Source organism: Capra hircus, chromosome 6, assembly GCF_001704415.2.
Source record: "Capra hircus breed San Clemente chromosome 6, ASM170441v1, whole genome shotgun sequence".
In the NCBI taxonomy this organism is placed as follows: domain Eukaryota; kingdom Metazoa; phylum Chordata; class Mammalia; order Artiodactyla; family Bovidae; genus Capra; species Capra hircus.
This window is the reverse complement of record NC_030813.1, coordinates 102,044,562-102,066,397: the sequence shown is the minus strand read 5'-3', so window position 1 is coordinate 102,066,397 and position 21,836 is coordinate 102,044,562. Positions and strand designations below refer to the sequence as shown.

The 21,836-nt window shown below is 38.0% G+C and overlaps 1 protein-coding gene across 8 annotated transcripts in view; it reads right to left on the bottom strand.

The window, feature by feature from the left end:
* Window positions 1-21,836, bottom strand: part of PTPN13 (protein tyrosine phosphatase, non-receptor type 13) — a 219,810-nt gene that overhangs the window by 82,444 nt on the left and 115,530 nt on the right. For all 8 annotated transcript variants that reach the window (XM_018049692.1, XM_018049694.1, XM_018049696.1 and 5 more), the window contains 7 exons: window positions 15,870-15,965; window positions 14,603-14,696; window positions 6,882-7,101; window positions 2,895-2,969; window positions 2,600-2,774; window positions 1,059-1,212; window positions 658-796 (listed from right to left, as the gene is read on the bottom strand). In XM_018049692.1, coding sequence (XP_017905181.1) covers window positions 658-796; window positions 1,059-1,212; window positions 2,600-2,774; window positions 2,895-2,969; window positions 6,882-7,101; window positions 14,603-14,696; window positions 15,870-15,965 — 953 coding nt within the window. The remainder of the gene's footprint in view (window positions 1-657; window positions 797-1,058; window positions 1,213-2,599; window positions 2,775-2,894; window positions 2,970-6,881; window positions 7,102-14,602; window positions 14,697-15,869; window positions 15,966-21,836) is intronic.

Sequence of the window (21,836 nt, the reverse complement as noted above, 5' to 3'; positions counted from 1 at the left end):
TCCTATTCACTCTTCTCTCTGAAGAGTGAGTTTTAGAAAAAGTATAGTACTCTTTCTCTTTCATTCAGTGAGGCAGAATAGAAAGACTGAACTGATTGGTAAGCTTGAGGAAAGACTACAATCTCAGACCAAATGTAGACCAAATGTCACTAAAGTTAAGGGCTACTGTTGTGAAGGGTGCTACTTGAGTGGCATAGTCTCTTTCAATTTCCTGCTTCCTCTCAGGTCCAGGTATATTCAGGTGCACTTGGCCTTGAACATGTATTCCCACAGAGAGAGCTCTGCTAGGTTCTTGGTCACAAAGATCCATCCATGGGTGAGGCAGAAGACCCCTTTGATTCAGATTTGGCTGGAAACCCTTATGTCTAGTATCTGTGAGTTAGAAATAGGGAGCTAGGAAGGTAAGTGCTAGACGTCCCAAAACTCTGAAACGGGATAATTTTAAAAAGAAAGAAGGAAAGAAGGAAAGAAATCCCACACTATATGATTTTAAATAACCAATATACATGGGGAACTTTGTCATTCTGAGGCACTGAACTAGCCTCAAAAACCTCCGGATCTAAACAGTAAACACTCAACCAGGTTCAGTCTTTAACCACACTGAGGATAAGAACACCAATGCAAAATACTTGTCCCGCAGAAAAAAACAAATCATACCTCTGGTTGATAATCCCCATACTCAGCTTGGAGAGCCAAGGATGCTAGCAATAAAGAAGTCTCATCATCACAGTGTATCCTCTCCTCCAAGATGTCTTTTCGCAGCTGAAGATAATACTGATGACAGGTCAGAGTGTGTCTGGGAAAATAAATACACACACAAAACATCCAGGCTATTGCTCTTGAAGCCTGGGTGACTTTTTTAATTGGCATATAAGTTTAGTTGCCAAGATGGGTTATGATTAAGCATGAGAAATGAATAAACAATGCAGAAAGAAATATTTCTTTTATGATAAAGAAGACTTCATCATTGGTCAGAAGCAAATAATTCAGTATCAGTAAACTCAAGGGTCAAAAGACCAGGGGCCAAAAGAGAAACAGAGAAACCCTTGTGTACTCACTGTATCAGACTAACATCATCCATGAAAAATTTAATTCGGAAAAACAAAGTAAAGTTAACGGAGGCTTTGCTCTTTTTCTTTGGTTCTTCTTTCCATCCCTCTGGGGCCACTTTGGTTAATTTTAGATCAGAATCAACAAAGAAATACTCATTATCTAGAACAGAATGAGAAATACTCTGATAGAATAAAAATACTTTCATGTTGTCTTTTAATTTCTTCATTTTGTGGTCAGACTTGCACAAAACAGTTTCACACTATTAACAAGATTGTTAAGAAGTGTGGCAGGGAATTCTGATACACTTCATATCAGAAGACTCTTTAGAGTCCCTTGGACTGCAAGGAGATCCAACCAGTCCATCCTATAGGAAATCAGTCCTGGGTGTTCCTTTGAAGGACTGATGCTAAAGCTGAAACTCCAGCGCTCTGGCTACCTGGTGTGAAGAGCTGACTCATTTGAAAGGACCCTGATGCTGGGAAAGATTGAGGGCAGGAGGAGAAGGGGACGACAGAGGATGAGATGGTTGGATGGTATCGCCGACTTGATGGACATGAGTTTGGGTGGACTCCAGGAGTTGGTGATGGACAGGGAGGCCTGATGTGCTGTGGTTCATGGGGTTGCAAAGAGTTGGACACGACTGAGTGACTGAACTGAACTGAAGTTGAAGGAGTTGACATGGAGATTCGGAAATAGGGTCTTGATATATATTCAAACTCATATTAGCAGGATACTGATTTCTAAAGTACATATATGGGTAAAATAATGATCCCCAAAATATAACAATTAAAATCTGTTACATAGCCAATGCCAGAGACAAATCTTCATGGCTGGGTACAGAAGATGCTAAAAAGACACAGCTATTAAGACAATGCACCTAGTTAGGAAAAGAAAGACAGCTCTTAACTCCTACTTCTCAATGCTGACATATCCATGTAGTTAATATTTCCCAAGGGCTTCCCTGGTGGCTCAGTTGGTAAAGAATCTTTGTGCAGTGCAGGAGACCTGAGTTCAATCCCTGGGTTAGGAAGATCCTCTGGAGAAGGAAATGGCAACTCACTTCAGTATTCCTGTCTAGGAAATCCGATGGACAGAGGAGTCTGGCGAGCTACTGGCCCATGGGATCACAAACAGTTGGACATGACTTAGTGACTAAACCACCACCAGTATTTCCCAGAAGAAGGTTAGGTAGAACAGGTATAGGAGGTCACTGATGCCAGGTTTCCACACTCTGCTGCTGCTGCTGCTAAGTCACTTCAGTCGTGTCCGACTCTGCGCAACCCCAGAGACGGCAGCCCACCAGGCACCCTCGTCCCTGGGATTCTCCAGGCAAGAGTACTGGAGTGGGTTGCCATTTCCTTCTCCAGTGCATGAAAGTGAAAAGTGAAAGTGAAGTCGCTCAGTCACGTCCAACTGTTCGTGACCCTATGGACTGCAGCCTACCAGGCTCCCCCGTCCATGGGATTTTCCAGGCAAGAGTACTGGAGTGGGGTGCCACTGCCTTCTCCGTTCCACACTCTACCCTGCATTTAAAATGTCTTGGTACCTTTGAGAGTAGCTAAGGCAAACAAATGATGTTCCACTAAGCCAATATGGGCCACAACCATATCGAGCACATCTTTGCACATTGTTTTGGTGTCACAGGTCAGCTCCAGTCTCTGTCCACTTAGGAGCATTACATTTACTTTTCTCCGGTTATCTTCAGTCTTCCCTTTCTTGGTCTACAATTGGAAAAAAATGAATGGCAGTTACCAATGTAACCATGATAAGAATTGTAACTGCTTAAAAAAATCATTACCAAAATTATTTTCTGAGAGTGACAAAGTGGTTTTATTACTTACAAGGATAGACCGTGGCAAATCCAAAGATACAAATGGTTCAATTGTCATTTTCACAAACTCAGGACCAAAGAAGTTCTGTGAATCACAGGAGAGGAATCAATAGTTATTATCACTTATTCTAGCTCTTTCCTTGAAAGGAAAATAATATAATAATAATAATATAAATAATAATAAATTAAATATAAATAAAATAAATAAAAATATAATAATCAAATAATAATAATAGTAGCAAACTACATGTCAGGTCATCATATTAGAACTAGAGATCTGAAACAAATGTATAACTTTTGATAAAGAAGTACAGCAGAATTATAATAATTTTTCAGAAATAGACAATCAGAAATTTGTTAGGCTCAAAGATATAATACTTAATGTATAAACTGGAAGTGCAATTAAAAACCAGTTTCATTGTTGTTCTGTTTCAATGTTGAATACTCTGCCATGTTTATAAGGTAAAAATATCTCAGTTTAAGAAAAAAAAAAAGAATAAGGCTGAAATGTGCCTTACACTGTAAATATTAGTTTTATCAGCTTCGACTCCTACCAAATATAAAGCCCGGCTTTATACTGTTTTTCATAAATAAAGGTTTTCATGTTTTGGACTCCAGGTAGACCCAAACTCTCTCTCTCAAAAAACAAAAAACAAAAAACCAAAAAAGAAAAACCAGTCTCATTTATTGAATATAGGGCTCTCAAGTTCATATAAGGATTTGGTTTTCTATTGCTAATGTGAATTGAATAGAATCTTATTATTTCAGAGAGTGATACTCAATTTGTCCTAAAACAAGTCTTCTAGTGGACCACATCTGCTTTGTTACTACAAAAGACACATTCACCTGTAACCAAGTTCTCACAACCCTGTACTCTTTTGTTCTGATTAGTGGCAATTAGGGATATTATCTGGAGAAGGCAGTGGCACCCCACTCCAGCACTCTTGCCTGGAAAATCCCATGGATGGAGGAGCCTGGTAGGTGCAGTCTGTGGGATCACAAAGAGTCAGACATGACTGAGCGACTTCACTTTCACTTTTCACTTTCATGCATTGGAGAAGGAAATGGCAACCCACTCCAGTGTCCTTGCCTGGAGAATCCCAGGGACGGGGGAGCCTGGTGGGCTGCCGTCCATGGGGTCGCGCAGAGTCGGACATGACTGAGGCGACTTAGCAGCAGCAGCAGGGATATTATCCCTGGAGAAGGAAACGGCAACCCACTCCAGTATTCTTGCCTGGGAAACCCCATGGCCAGAGGATACGGGTGGGCTACAGTCCATGGGTTGCAAAAGGGTCAGACATGATTGAGTGACTTCACATGCATGCAGGGTTACTATAGGTGTCACGGTCTCTGCTCCGCACTTCTGCCTCTACTACGAAAATAGTATCTCGGGAGCTAGAAGTAGAGTCCACACTCTGCATTTACTGCTCTTCAATCTACTCTTTCCCTTTATGTCTTGTACATCCAGGGGTTTCTGCCTAGAGGAAGAACTGGTTGAAAAGATAACTTAAAACAAGTTAGACTTCAGTGGGGGAGTAGGATTCAGGATAGACTGAAACACGACATCCAAAGGGGAAAAAGAGTAGAATGAGCACAGGGCTAATCTTGAGGCCAAAGGCAGGAGCTCTGTGCGTTTGTGTGTGTGCGCAGTCTTGTACACTCCATAAAAATATGGAGATTTATTTTTGTTGGTTTCTTCTTTGCATCTTCTCTGTACAGTTCATTTGGTTACTTGACGTGGGAATTCTATCCAATCAACGGAGTGTCAAACATGTGACCCATACCACTTAGGTAAAAGTTGAACATTAAGCATTTGTTAATTTTCAGGGAACCAGCAGGATACATTTTAAATGGGAACAGAAACAGAGTAGAAGAAATGACAATGGTTTGCCATGTTAAAGACAGAATCTGATACAAATCAATTAAAGCAGCTGAGTATAAACACTAAAATGTGCCTACACCAAAAATAATCTAGAAAAAATAAAAAGTTATGTTTTAGAAAAGAATATTAATTCAACTGTGAAATCGGTTCTCTGAACACTAAAACTCTTTATTCAGCCTCAAAAATGTATCCTTCCTCCTTTATTTATTTGGCCACACTCTGCAGTTGAAGTGTGGAATCCCAATCACTGGACCGCTGGGGAATTTTCCCTTCCTGTTCATTTTTTTTTTTTTAAAGAAAAAATACTTTGTGGTTCTTCAAAGATCAGCAGTTCAAATTCTCTAGTCAGTGATGTAGCCTGTTGAAAAAAGTATTTTTTTTTTTTAAATAGCCAGACAGCATAGCCTAAAAGGAAACACAAGTTTTTAGTGAGATGACACTTAACAGTGGTATACTATAAAGGTACAGAATATCATTTATGACTCTTTAATGTAACAAAATTCTGTATTAGTTCTCTGAAACTATGATTTAGGAAAAGATGTGGATATATGTGTGCCCCTTTCACTATATGTGTGCCTTTAATTATTGGAAACCCATGCTATCCTGACTACTGCTTAATTTTGACAAATGTATTATTTACAATGATAAATTGATGAAGTCTTATGGAATTTCTTCCTTTTGGCTTAAAATAAATTGAGTTATATTTTATAGAACTCTAACAACTTTAAAACTGGAATCTGTCTTATACATTACAACTTAATTCCACATTTTAAAAATTGGCACAGTGAGACACAAAATGGTTTAAAAATATGCATAAAGATATCACATTAGAAATGAAATTATTAGAAATTGAATCCAAGTCTCTTAATTTGTAGTTCAGTGTAATTTTCACCATGCAACACTTTTCTTCTTAGAAAATTAGGAGGAAAAATTTGAATTCTGTCAATTTCAGGGTATACAAATTTGCTTTTAAGAAGATTGTTTGAAATAAGCAACAAAACCCAAAATGGAATAGGATAATATACTTTCTTAGCATAGGAGTAGAAACAAAAATAAATCACTTTAGATTTTATCACTTTTACTATTATTTACTTTGCTTTTGAAGAATTATTTGTAAAGCAACAGTACAATGAGATATTGCCTCATTTATCAAATTGGTGATGATAAAAAAAAAGGATGACACTCTGAGAGTCAGTAAGAAAATGGTGAAACAGGAATGATCAGAGGAAACATAAATTGGAAGAAATTTTTAAAGGGCAATTTGACAAGGTATAAAAATGTCTAAAAAGGTATTTGCCTTTGACTTGGCTATTCTACTTGGAGGAAGCTATCTGCAAAGATTTAGCTATCAGGATGTTCATAGTAACTACAAATTAGAAGGATTTTAAATGTCTAATATCTGGAAAATGATTAAATAAATTATGGTACATGGTAAGTTCACATAATTGAGTACCTCACAGCCCTTAACAATAATACTATAAAAGTTGTAAAATGTTCATGATATTTTATATGAGAAAAGACTATGTTCATTTTGAGCTTATGTTTTAAAAAATACAGAGGATATATGATGAAAGAAAAATAAAGCAACTAAACACATAGAAGAAAACTCCTCCACAGATAACAAGATTTGTTCATTCTTACCTTTGAATACTGTAATACAAGGATATGATACTTGCAGCTAATGTAGCCATCTTTTAACTATAAAGAGAATTACTGCCAAAATTCTGAGAATGGCAAAGCAGAAAGATGGAATGTACTTGATAGAATTCTTGAGCTTCTGAACCAATCTTGACCTCTCTAGCTCTGATCTTCTTGGTTTGTGGCATAATAAATATTAAAAGGTAATCCACCACAATACTGAATAAGGCCAGTTGACTTAAGGATCACAAATATACTTTTAAAAATACACAGTTAAGATATTATAAATCCATCTCATGCTATTATAAAAATGAAACCATGAAAAGAGCTAAATATTTTAATGTCAACCAACAAGATATTTAACATCAATGGAAACTTAAATATGAGATTTCAGAATTATACAATTTTTTAAAGTACTTTGCATAACATTTCCCTCTGAGACCAAGTTTAGATGCAGTAACCTGAGAATCAACTTACCCTCAGTTTTCTTTGGGTCATGGCTGTTTCTAGAGCTATTTCTCTTAAGGGATCCCTGGTGATGTCAAGCATGGAAGCTTTGATGGTGTCCCCTGGATACAGGCTCAACCGAGACTGTCTAAGGGCCATCCTGGCTTGCAGCTGCATCATTTCTTCTTCTTGCCGTTTTAGCATGATCTCTTGATTAATTAAGTTGCCTTCAAGGGGTGTTTCATATTGTCTGCCATATAGAAAAGAGAAAAGTGGATTGAGAAAAAAAACATATTAAGTCTAATCAAGAAAAAATATCTAGTAGCAAGGTATCAAGAACTTGGACAAATTTTACTTTTTCATTTCAAAAGAACCTTTGAAGTAACTCCTCAGTCCTATTTTTAATGTATTAATATACTGCGGTGTCTCATTTTCAGTGGGCAGATCTATATCCTCTACCTCTTCTCTGAACAGCTCAACATCTGAAACTGTTCCCGCTGTGGTTCTCTCAGATTGGGGCTGTTTTATCCTCATAATCCTGCACCAGTGGGCCTGGACATGAGACAGAGATTTCCTTGGATTTTTATTTCAGCTTCCAGATCATTATTGACTCCTCCTCCAGGAGCCTCCAGCTTCATTGAATTGGAAGGGTTAGTTGCTCAGTCACGTCCGACTCTGACTGTAGCCTGCCAGCCTCTTCTGTCCATGGGGGGATTTCCCAGGCAAGAGTACTGGAGTGGGCTGCCATTTCCTTCTCCAGTGGATCTTCCCAACCCAGGCATCAAACCCGGGTCTCTTCCCTTTCCTTGAAATATGAGCTATGAAATCAAACCATTCACTGATCTGCTTTGCTCTAGACTTGGTTCTGTTGGCCAACTCTTCCTTACGCATTATAGATTTAAGTGCCTGATGCAGTGGTCTTCCCTAACACCACTGCTGTCTTCACTCATGGTGGTGCTACAGAGACTGGGGAGTCTTCCAACACCCTGGCCTCCTCCATCTCAGCCAGAATTCTGCTCCCATGACAAGTCATGTTGGCTATAACAATAACTGTGCAGCCCCTAGAATGTCCTATTTCTACCTTCCAAAACCCTCTCCATCTAATCTCCTTGTTTTCTTCTAGCTCACTTCTTCTAACACTCTCCATCAAACCATTCATTGACTCTATCAGGAATTTTAGTTCACCGACTCGACCACTTCCTCTATGTTAAAACTTTCACTTTAAAAAATTTTTTACTTCCCATAAATGTGATATATTAATGCTTTAGAAATCTTGAATTAGAGTAAACACTTTTAATGCCATGTTAACTAATGGTTAGTTTATGATCTGAAATTAGAAATGTTTATCTTCTAGACCACACTGCTTTATCATGTATTGATATTACAAGTATTATGGTTCAGGGTACAACACAGTCTTCAGTAATTCATCTGATTCCACTTCTGTCATAAAATCAGTTAGTATTGGATAGGCCGAAAAGTTAGTTTGAGTTTTTCCATAAGATGTTAAATTTTCTATACCTGTTGCTACTGCTAAGTCACTTCAGTCGTGTCCGACTCTATGTGACCCCATAGACGGCAGCCCACCAGGCTCCCCCGTCCCTGGGATTCTCCAGGCAAGAACACTGGAGTGGGTTGCCACTTCCTTCTCCAGTGTATGAAAGTGAAAAGTGAAAGTGAAGTCGCTCAGTCGTGTCCGACCCTTAGCGACCCCATGGACTGCAGCCCACCAGGCTCCTCCGTCCATCGGATTTTCCAGGCAAGAGCACTGGAGTGGGGTGCCATTGCCTTCTCTGTTTCTATACCTGTTATACAGTAATTCTATTAACGCCCTCTAACCCTCACATTGCTTGAGTTGTACAGCCCATCATGAAGATCGTTTCTTGGCATACGACCTGAACTCTCATGAAACTGCAGAACCATGCTGACTGATCTCACTAGGTTCTCAGTGCTTCATGATGATTCATTTTCTTAGAGAACTATTTAATTTTTTTCCTTTTCTTTTTTTTTATCAAAGTTCTTTCAAAACTTCCTCCCTCCTTCTCTCTCAACTGATGACTTCTCTTCAATTTTTTTTGGTGAAATAAGAAGCAAACAGGAAACAACTTCCTTATCCTTCTACCACCAGACTTTCCAGATCTATGTTCTGATCTTTTCTGTTACAATGGATAGATCTCCTGCACACGTACATAGGCCTCAAACCCCTACTGTGCATGGGGTTCCAACCCTCTTCCCTACCCAGAGGCTTCGCTCCTGCAGTTGCCCTCTCACATGCATCATCCGTCTTGTCCACTAGGTCATTCATGTTATACAAACATGCTGTACTGTTTTCTACTTAGAACAAAAACACTCTTCTTTGGTGCCATATCCCCTTTTAGATTCTATTTCATTTTTCTGCTCTCTTTTAGAGTAAGTTTCTTCAAAAGTGTGGGTCTTTTAAATTTTATCTCCACTTCATCTTCCACCTTCTCTTGGACTCAGACCCATAGTTTGAGTCCTTACCAGTTCACCAAAACCAGTCACAGAAAAGACTGCCTTCAGTGTAATCAAAGCCAAAGGGTAATTCTTAGTTTGCATCTTACTTGACCTCCAAGCACCATATAACATAGTTATTCAGTCATTAAACATCTGAATACTGGGGCTTCCCTGGTGGCTCAGTGGTTAAGTATCCTCCTGGCAATGCAGGAGACATGGGTCCGATTTCTGACGCAGGAAGATCTCACATACTATGGGGCCCCTGATCTCGTGAGCCACAACTACTGAGCCCATGAGCCACAAGTACTGAAACCCAAGCACCCAAGAGCCTGTGCTGTGTAAGAGAAGCCACTGCAATGAGAAGCCTGTGTACCACAACTAGAGAGGAGCCGCCTCCCCTCCAACCACCGCTGCAACTAGAGAAAAGCGTGCACAGCCATGAAGACCCAGCACAGCCAAAAAAAAAATCTTCACTGGCTCCTCCTTACTCTTTTTTTCGGGATCTTCCTTCATTTCTAATCTCTTAATGTTAGACTGAGCACCGAAGAATTGATGCTTTCAAATTGCGTTGCTGGAGAAGACTCTTTAGAGTTCCTTGGACAGCAAGGAGATCAAACCAGTCAAACCTAAAGGAAATCAACCCTGAGTATTCATTGGAAGGACTGGTGTTGAAGCTGAAGCTTCCAAACATTGGCCACCTCATCTGAACAGCTGACTCATTGGAAAAGACCCTGGTGCTGGGAAAGACGGAGGGCACGAGGAGAAGGGGGCAACAGAGGATGAGATGGTTGGATGGTATCACTGACTCATGGACATGAGTTTGAGCAAACTCTGGGAGATGGTAAAGAAGGGAAGCCTGGTGTGCTATACAGTCCATGGGGTCACAAAGAATCAGACATAACTTAGTGACTGAACAACAACAACGTTAGACTACAACAGTGCTCAGACCCTCCAGATTTTTCTAGTCTGCATATACAGTTCACACTTACCTGATCTCATGTAGCCACATGGCCTCAATTACCTTATATTTCCATAACTCCAGGCTCTCCCTTGAATTCTGATTCTACTCACCTGCTTAGGTGAGTGTTCTACTTGGATGTGAACATACATCTTTAGCCTAAGATGTCTAAAACCAAACTCTTGATACTTGTTCCTTATTGCAACCCTCTCTCAATCATTCACTGGTTGCTTAGGACACAATCTGGAGTCATTCTTGATTCCTTACAAATCCAACATCTGAATGAGCAGCAAATCCTTAAGGACATAACCTTGAAGAAATCTATTTCCACCTCTTCTCTGTTACTAACAAACTAGTCTGTGCTGTATGCATCTCAAATGGAGCACTGTGATCGCCTCCAAACTGGTCTTGTACTTCTGTAATCTGTTTCTCACAGAATAGATCAGAGTAATCCCATTAAAATGTAAATATGATCATAGCTCTCTATGTCTCAACCATCCAATGGACTCCCATTATACTCAAAATAGTTAATCCTAATCCTAACCCTAACCCTTAGGAGATGCCTCCTCTGACCAGCCTACCTAAGTGAACTAGAACTTGGACATCATATCCTTGCAGTCTCTATCTCTTTAGCGTGGTTTATTTTTCTTCCAAATACCATCACATTCTGATGGTGCATTACTTATTTTTTTTTAGCGGTTTACCAGATATCTCTCAGCCCTATAACATCTCTGGAGGGAAGTTTTTGGTCTTGTTCATGATCTCATTTCCCATTCACAGAAGTACCTTCTCCAAGGTAGGTATTCAAAAATCACTTATTGAGCCAATGATTGAATATAATTTTATGGCTTGCTCTCACTTAATGGGGGTCAAGGAAAATGATAAAACTTTGAATCTATATATTTTAACCCACACCTGTGATTTTCATCAAACATATTAGCCTTCTTGTTCAAATTCTTTTCTACCAGAGCAACAAACAGATAACAAAAGTGACTGATCATCACAAGATGTGTGTCCCATCACAATATCTGATTGCAACGTTTGAGAAGCAAAACAAAAACGAACAAAATATAGACAAAACACATGCAAACAAACAAGAAACTCACAAAACCTAGATGATTTAGGAATGAATAAACAAGTTCTTTCAAGACAAAAAAAGGTTACATCATTAAACAGATAAGCATTGAAGCAGTAGGAATGGCAATATGTAAAACCTTACTTCAAAAGTTAACACAGAAAAAAAATTTAGAGATGCTCTTCGGAAAATAGCTTTGAATGTCTTTTTTTTGGTCACTGAAAGACACTTTTGATAGTTCAAAATCCAAAATTACTCAGTCTGATGGATCTGACTCATAACTTCCTGTTAATCTCCTCCCACCCACTATGATACAAATCAATAGCACTGTGTGGATCTGTTTTTCCATTTCATTCTAGATAAAGGAATGGAAATTTTTATAAAGAATCATGCAACATATCTAAATACAGAACTATTTATAGATCTCACAAATACATGACCTAAAGAACAAACAGAACCTCCTGATTGTGTACTGGCATGTTAAAGATATTATCAGACTTTCTACATATACAGAAAACTCTGCACTTGAATAAGGAATTTAGACAATACCTCAGTTAATGTGTTTTTCCTTGGACAGGAAGAGATGGGGTAGTCTAAAAGAAGTAGACTTTAGCATCTTACATTAAATGTAACAAATACACAAATCTGGAATCAAGATGGTTGGGAGCAATATCAACAACCTCAGATGTGCAGATGATATCACTCCAATGGCAGAAAGCAAAGAGGAACTAAAGAGCCTCTTGATGAGGGTGAAAGAGGAGAGTGAAAAAGTTGACTTAAAATTCAACATTCAAAAACTAAGATCATGGCATCCTATCCCATTACTTCATGGCAAATAGATAGGGGAAAAGTGGAACAGTGACAGATTTTATTTTCTTGGGCTCCAAAATCACTGTGGATGGTGACTCTAGCCATGAAATTAAAAGACACTTGCTCCTTGGAAGAAAAGCTATGACAAACCTAGACAGCGTATTAAAAAGCAGAGACATCACTTTGCCAACAAAGTCAAAGCTATGGTTTTTCCAGTAGTCATGTGAGAGTTGGATCATAAAGAAGGCTGAGTGCCAAAAAAATTGATGCTTTTGAACCGTGGTACTAGAGGAGATTCTTGAGAGTCTCTTGGACTTCAAGGAGATCAAACCATTCAATACTAAAGGAAATCAACCCTGAATATTCACTGGAAGCTGCATGCTCCAATACTTTGGCCACCTGATGTGAAGAGCCAACTCAGTGGAAAAGACCCCGATGCTAAGAAAGACTGAGGGCAGGAGGAGAAGGGGGAAGCTGAGGATGAGATGGCTGGATGGCATCACCGACTGTATGGATATGAGTTTGAGTGAACTCTGGGAGACAGTGAAGGACAAGGAAGCCTGGTGTGCAGAAGTCCATGGGGTTTCAAAGAGTTGGACACAAGTTGGGACTAAACAGCAAAAACAGTCAACTTCTTGAAAGAAATATTTTTGTTTCACCTATATCTAATGCAGATGCTATGAACATCAAGTTGTGTTTTTTACCATCTTAAAGTGTGAAATAAAAGTAGTTTATCACTAAATTATGATCTGATGAGCTAACACTTTAATGTTATTGTTTCCAAAAAAAAACACTGGAAACAGTCAAAACTAAGATTCTCTTATAATCCCCATGCTTTTGAGTTACCTTATCAAGAAAACTGAAGTATAACTTTGTTTGGAGGAATATGTTTTCTAAATAACTAGCAAACTGACTATAAAATCAATCAATTTTAACATATAATTCCAACAATTCTTCCATTGCTCTCTATTCCTTCTTTTGATTAAGCTAAAAAGGCATCAGATTAACTATAAGCTTTCTCTAAATTACATATATAGACAGGAGTGACTTCCTCAATTCAACACAGACCTTAGTGCAATTCAACATTTGCTTCTTATTGCTGGTTATCTCCAAACAGTTTTGCTTCTTTAATAAAACTATCTACTATCAAGCATAGATCTATCTTTGTCTCTAATCTCTTTGGTTAAAATTACCAAAATAGGGTCATTGCAATTATTATTCCCACAAAGGAGTTATAGTAATACACAATGCTATTATGTGAAGATTATATCATTTTAGGCAAATGAATACTGATTAGAACTTTCCTCATAGAAAGTATCACAGACATTTTAAAAAGGAACACGAGAAAAAGACATAAATTTTATAAAACTGGAATATTACAGAATAATTTTAGTGCAATGTATGTAATTACTTGGAGTGTTAACCCTGGATAAACTGTCTGCTTTAATCACATGGGTAGGGTTACCTGGACTATTAATAGTTTATGGGTATGAAACATTTGCCTGCCAGAATTAATCAGCTAAGGGGCAGGTTTTTGTTAATTTCCAAATGATCCTTTTGTATATAATGGTACCTAAATCAAATGAACTGAGGTATCAAATTTAAAAGTATTACTATAGTTTGGTAGTAAATTCTGAAGCAACTTCTGATTCTCTAATATTACACTATGAATTTCAAATTAATGCTTAACTTTAACAATATGCTTCTGTTCATGTAAGGGATCTGTGCACACATGAAGAAGACACACATTAATATATTCAGTACTGAGTTGACACATTTCACTTCAAACAAAGTAAATCAACCCATAGTTATAATATCACCATCTTAACCCTAGCACAAGAATAACTGCCATCTTATAAGTATGCTGAGTGTTTCAGTATGAAAATGAACTCTAAACAGTCCAAACTGGACTTAAAAAAAAGTTTAAGTGTAAGATAGCTTCTTTTAATCCAGTGAAGTAGTGAAAACTTAACTTTTTATATAATAGATTTCACATAATAGATTACTTAGTAGTAATCTACTAATTATTCATTCAACAAATAGTACTGAAAGCCTACTTGTTGAGCCCATGTAATCTTTTGAAAAAAGCATTATTCTTTTAGAAATCAAAGTTTATATCTTCTCATAGATGTTTAATGCTATACCTTTAGAACTTCCTTACTGTTAGTTATTTTATATTCATATTGATAATTAGAAAAAATCAAGCATAAATGAAAATAATCAGGGCCAATTCTAATTTTAAAAGATTCCAATAACTCAAACAGCTGTAATATCTTTCACATAATTGAATTTGCAAGAACCTAAAGAGGAGGGAAGAAAAGGAAAATGGAGAAAACAGGGGGAAGAGAATAATTAAAAAATAATTCTCCTTGATTCTAATGAAGAAAAAAACCACAAGCAACTGGAAATATATCACCATTTTTTCATATTGCATACCTTGCTCTCTGTGGCCGGCCTTGACTTGGGGTTTCATCTACGCCTGGGAGACCACTGTTGGATTCAAATCTCTTTGAAGTTTCACTTTTTCTCACTAATTGTGAATGAAAAGGAACAGCACAAGTCATAAAAATATGAAATAATCTTATTTAAAACATAAGCACTCAGAAGACACATAAGGTAATTTTCACAAATCATATTCATATAATCAAATCAATGATATAATGTCATTAAACTTTTTAGTGGCAGTCATTTTATTTTTGAAAACAATGAATTATGTCCTCTCATATGAAAATGACTACACTGCTGTTTGATGAAACTGCTATTAAGTCCCTATGGTGGTTTTAGTTACTAAATCATGTCTGACTCTTGCGACCCCATGGACTATAGCCTGCCAGGCTCTTCTGTCCAAGGGATTCTCCAGGCAAGAATACTGGAGTGGGTTGCCATTTCCTTCTCTGGGGTATCTTCCTGATCCAGGAATTGAATCCAGGTCTCCTGCACTGCAAGCCAGTTCTTTACTAACTGAGCTATGAGGGAAGCCCTTAAGTACCTATAATGGTTAAAATGAGTAATTGGAAGCTTTTTGTAATTTAAATTTTTTATATAGAATTATTCTTTTCACACCTTATATCTCAACACTACCGAAAGAGAACAAAAATCATAGCTTCTTTTTTAAACTTTTTTTTAATTGTGGTAAAAGTCACATAATATAAAACGCACTATTTTTAACCATATTTAACTGTACAGTTCAGTGGCACTAAGTACATTCACATTGTTTTGCAACACTCACCATCATACATCTCCCAAATTTTTCACCTTCCTAAACTGAAACTCTGTCCCCATCAAACACTGACTCCCCATTCCCCGCCCTGGCATCTACGAAAGAACTTTCTGACAGTATTAATTTGACTATTCTAGGTATCTGGTATACTACTACTAAGTCGTTTCAGTCATGTCCAACTGTGTGAGACCCCATAGACGGCAGCCCACCAGGCTCCTGTCCCTGGGATTCTCTAGGCAAGAACATTGGAGTGGGTTGCTATTTCCTTCTCCAGTGCATGAAAGTGAAAAGTGAAAGTGAAGTCACTCAGTAGCGTCCGACTCTTTGAGACCCCATGGACTGTAGCCCACCAGGCTCCGCCGTCCATGGGATTTCCCAGGCAAGAGTACTGGAGTGGGGTGCCATTGGTATCTGGTATAAGTGGAATCAAACAGCACAATCATGGTTTCTTATGAATCTTTTGCTTGTTCAGATGCTTCTTACCTTGCCTGAAATCCGATTCAGAGGAAATAATAGATGGACTTTCACTGGACGTACTAAAGAGATCACTGTGGTAAGTTTTGTATCTTTGAACTGGTTCTGAAAGGATTAAAACAAAAACATTAGAAAGCAATCTTATTAGCTGTTCCACAATCATATAAAGCACTACATTTATTCTTGTGAGACCAGAACATCTATTGCTTTAAATTTACTAATCACTGGATGGTCCTTTAAAAATGTGACGACAGTTTTGAGGTGGTTTGGCATCCTGGTTAGGGGCCTGGACTCTGAAGCCATATTGCCTGGGTTTGAATCTCAGGTCTACTACTCACCAAGTGCACGATTTGGGGATGGAATTTAACTTTCCTGTGACTCTTCTTCAATTGCAAAGAGGGTATAAGGGAAATACGCATCTCCTAAGGTTATTGTAGCATTAACTGAATTCATATGCAAAACTCTTAGAACAGAGCAGATGCTTTATAAACATCATTCTCTGTTTCAGGTGCTATTAGGGATAGAAAAATCCAGAGACCCAGCCCCAGGCTCAAATAATATAAAATGCAGAAGTACAACACTGCTATATTTAAAATGCATAACCAACAAGGATGTACTGTGTAGCACAAGGAACTCTGTTCAATGCTTCGTGGTAGCCTGGATGGGAGGAGACTGGGGGAGAATGGATACATATAAATGTATGGCTGAGTCCCTTTGCTGTCCACCTGAAACTATCACAACATTGTTAATCACCATTGTTGATTGGCTATACACCAATACAATAAAAAGTTGTTTTTTTTTTTTAATGTAGAAATACAAAATACTCAAGATGGGACATTTAGTTCCACCAGAATGAGATAAGTAAGTACCGGGAGTGGGTGGGGGTCTGTGCAGGGTTGTGCAGTGTGTATGAGGGAGGAAGAACTCCACTGAAATCTAAATTCTACCTTCTCAATGTTTCTGCCTCAGCCCCTCATCTTCACTCTTCTGTGATCACTACCATAGATGATAATTCCATGATAAGTCTCATGCCTGGACTACTTTTAACTGTCCTAGATTCCCCTTTCTGCAGTCTTGCTTGTCTCACATTATAACGCACATTACAGAAAGTGAACTTTCCAGGAACGAAAATCTGAGCACGTGGCTGTATTTCTTAAACTTCTTCAAACTAGAGTTTTAAAGATAGAGTTTAACGTCTCCTTAGTATTCAAAGCCTTTCCTAAGTTGATCCACGACTTCATTTACAAGCAGTAGCTCTACATGCTGTGAAGACATAGGTTCTGACTTGTTAGAATCGTGAAAAACATAGACCTCTCTTCGGGAATACAGATGGAAAAATGTGAAGGAAAAACAGGAGATGGGAAAAGACCCAACATACATAAGATGGCTAATGTAGGAGGAAGAACCTTTCCTTCTCAAGAGAAAGGAAACAAAGAAAGGAGTGAAAAAACAGAGGGAATCCTAAGAAATCTGTACTAGAAATATGCCTCACTCCTGGCAAGGAAAGTAAACCATTTCCCTAGACGACTAAAGAAATTCTGCTGTGAAGAGTGTGATAAGAGTCAGCAAATACATGTGAAAGCTTTTATGTAGCAATGAGAGTTTAGATGAGGCTAGAATGCATGAATTTTACTGAAGCCAATCAGAATAGTTGTGTGGCTTTTTCTAGGCACTGGAGAAAGCAGAAAAATGGGAAATACCCGAGGAGTGGTGTGGGATGCAAGGTAACAGATGATCAACAGAAGTGAGGGCTTCTTTTTTTACTAGTTTGTAAACTTGAGGGCAGGTATTTCACAAAATGAATTATTCCCTTGCACTAGAAGGTATTTTAAGAGAGCTTATTAAAAAGAAAAAAAAAAAAAAAAAAGAGAGAGAAGAGTGAATGAAATCATTAAATGGCACCACAGAAAACAGGCTTGTAGAATCAGGATGAAAATGATGGCTGGAAAAAATGGGAGGTCATGCTGAGACAAAGGGTAGACGTCATGCCAGGAGGAGTAGGAGGATAAATGGCCATGGATTTGACGGAGAGGATATTGTGTATTGTTCTTGTAACAATGTTTACCTGGAGAAGCAGGCATAATATAGGTGACTCCTACTTTGTCCAGCTTTGTATACAGTGGATGTAAGTGTCAAATAAAACTATAATTAAAAGAGCTTTGGAATTGAAAATACAAATACTGACCAGCACTTAAAAAAAAATAAAGGATTCCATGCTACCACAGGAAGTGACATGGTAAAATAAAAAACAAAACAAAACAAATTCCTCTGGTATAAGAGGTACATGATTTGAAAGGATTATAGAAGATATCAAATATTAGCTTTATCTAATACTACTTAAATTTAATGAACATAGTTAAATGATTATGTAAGAAGAACGCTATTTTCAAGGAGCACCAAAGAACTTTTTCTTTTGTTGTACAGAACTTCCATGGAAAAGTTTTGAGGGATTTTCCCAAGGTAACTTGACCAAATGCCAAACCTGGCATTGTAACCTATAGGACGGTAAAACCAACAAGGCCAAAGAGAAGACCCACATGGATGGAGGCAATATAGTTTTACCTCACAAAGAAAAGTTTAAAGTTGCAATAACCTATTCAGTAGACAGAGTAGAGAACCTCAGTCATCTATGCCCTGCAACAACAATTTCATGAATTTACTGTTTCATATCTATTTCTGCAAAGTGGCTATACGAGAGTAAATTTTAGTTTCAATTTCTATTCTTTGGTGGTGCTTTACAATTGTTCTTGCATTATTTCACAGGTCCATATTCTTTGTTCTCAGCTTGCCTATATTTTGGTTCCTTTTTCCTCCTTGTTTCCTTTATTGACAACACTAGTAAACTTTTTTCAACCCTTGGATTCCTCTGTAAGACAAATTAATGTAACTTTGACAAACCCTCTTAAAAATATAACAATAAATCATCTTCCCTAGATGAACTGTTATCTTTAAATGTTCTCAGTACCACACCGGGGGGGGGAAGGACATTGGCTCACAATGGTTTACCACTTCAGAGTAACTGGGCACAAGCACCCCAGAAACATGAACTGGATGACTAGTGTGGCAGGACAATTGAGGGTAGGAAGACCTTTTTATCCCTCTTCTAAATGAGGAGGGATGTGATGACCTAGAGGGGTGGGATGGTGGGAAAGCAAAGAGGCTCAAGAGGGAGGGCATACATATACAATTATGACTGATTTGCATTGTTGTATGGCAGAAATCAACAACATTGTAAAGCAAATTTCCTCCAATTAAAACAAACATTAAACTCAGATTAAAAAACAAAACAAAACAGGAGTGGTGTATCTATGTTAATTAAGTGGTAGAGATCTTTTGTGAGCTTCTTGTATTCTGGAATGTATCTTTAAAAAAAATTGTTGTTAGCCATGTTCCTTTCACGCAACGGCAGGGCAGATCTAACGATATTAAAGTTCCCAGGCAACATTTATTACTCAGTCATGCTTATAAGAAGGCTTTAATCAGATTTCAGTTTTCAGTCAAAATTTACTACTCAGTTGTGCTTATGAGAAAGATTAGCCTTCTAAGCTTTCCATTTCTGAATGGTAAATGTAACAGTTTCATGAATTATTAATAAATTACATTTCCTTTACCAAGATCATCTGCATTGGTGCATATGGAGTGGCATATTTTCCAGATCATCTGGAAAGAAACACTTCTTGACTTTCTGACGACCTACACAAAAGGCACCCGGCAGACACTAACTCTGGGCTTCCCTGGTGGCTCAGACGGTAAAGACTCTGCCTGCAGTGCAGCAGAGTGTGGCTTCAGTTCCAGGTCAGGAAGATCCTCTGGAGCAGGGAATAGCTACCTGCTCCAGTAATCTTGCCTGGAGAATTCTATGGTCAGAGGAACCTGGTGGGCTATAGCTGATGGGGTCACAAAGAGTCGGACACGACTGAGCGACTAACACTAAAAGATACCAACTAGATAGATACAGGCTTTATTCCTCTGATCTAGTCAACAAAAGAAGGGTAATCTCTAATTTTCCACAAGATCCTAACATTATTAATAACTTCTTTTCGGAGGAACCCAACAACACAGATGTTTTCTGTCTACACTTAAATGTATAATATTAGCATTTAGGTTTGGTCCAGATCCTAGGAATGTGGTATTAACCAAGTGATTTAAAAAAAACAAACACAACTTTTTATTATGAAAACTTAACAGACATGAAGACAAAGAGTATACAGTAAGTCCTCATATGTACTCATCTCCCAGCATCAACAAAATCTAATAACTGTTATTTTAATTAGAAAGTTTTAGACTTAAAAAAACAAAACAAAACAAGAGATGCTTCTAAGTGCTCCTAAGTATTCACAGTGAATAGTGAAGTTGCTCAGTTGTGTCCGACTCTTTGCGATCCCATGGACTGTAGCCTACCAGGTTTCTCTGTCCATGGGATTCTCCAGGCAAGAATACTGGAGTGGGTTACCATTTCCTTCTCCAAGGGATCTTCCCGACCCAGGGATAAAACCCAGGTCTCCCACATTGGAGGCAGACGCTTTAACCTCTGAGCCACGTAGGCCATTACAAAGTTTTCTGAATGCCAAAGTTCTTAAGTCATGTGCAATGAACCTGTTAAGAATATTCAAATACCCATTTTATATAATATACATGTAGTTACTTTCACAGCAGTGCTAAAACTGTAAGCAAAATTTCAAGCTGTCACCGTTACAATTGGAGAACTGAATTCATTTGACTTGTAGAGTAAAATTAGATTCAGTATCTAATGTTTGGTTTGCAACCTTCTCAGCTAGTAAATATTTAAATGAAATCTACATTGTAGAAATCCAAATACTAGAATTCCTTTAGGATTATGATTATTCCTCATTTCACTACATGATTTCCGTCTCTGACTTCCTACAAGGATAGTTTTTAGACATGGAATTTGAAGTTGGAATTAAGAATCTTAACGTAGAAATAATAATGAGTGCAAAAGAAAAAAATGGGAGAATAAAATTAGCCTGGATACACGTCACCAAAACAGCAGCACCAAATTCAGTGTGTGTGCGTATGTGTGTGTGTAATGTAGATACATAAAGACAGAGGAACACAGGGTCTCCTGAAAGCAATCTGTTGAATAGTGGTGAGAGGATGAGACAAATAGGGACTGCAGAAGAACGGCTTAAAGAATTAATGAGGAGAACAGACGTGGATGTGGGGGTAGGAAAGGGAGGGTGGGATGTATTGGGAGGTTAGGACTGACATATACATATGATACTACGTGTAAAGTAGATAGCTAGTGGGAGCCCACTATAAAGCACAGGACGGTCAATTGGGTGCTCTGTGATTACCTAGAGGGGTGGGATGGAGGTGGGAGGAACATCCAAGAGGGAGGGGACATATGTATACATATGGCTGATTTACTTCATTGTCCAGCAGAAACTAACTCAATATTGTAAAGCAATTATATTTTAATAATAAAAAATCTGGATAAAGTCTAGTTATAGAGATTCTGTAATCATACATTCTCTGACAGTATCTTTTAATTTCTAGTATTAATTTACCATAATTAAGAGTATACCATCTTCAGGCCAGATGACAATGTATAAAAATTTGACAAATATTTTACTGTCCTTTAATCTGGATTCTCTAAACGCCAACTCTAATAGAGCACTGACTCCACTTTTACATAGCAACGTTAAAAGGCAGTTTTTCAACAGGTCAGTATTCTATCATAAATCCTTGACAATTAAGAGCCACAATTTCCACCAACACTTAACACACTTAACACTTTAAACATACAAAGTTGTGGCGCAGAGTTATGAAGACTTGCATGATATACAGTGCTTACGTAAAGCTGTTTTAGATGAAACACTAGAATCTACAATCTTCATGTTAAAATGAACCTAAGCCAGAACAAAGTGTAATCGAAAAGCACCATTTACAAGTGACACGTATTCAAGCTCAGACAAGCAACATGAAGAAATTGAGACTCGGGCAATTGCAACATCA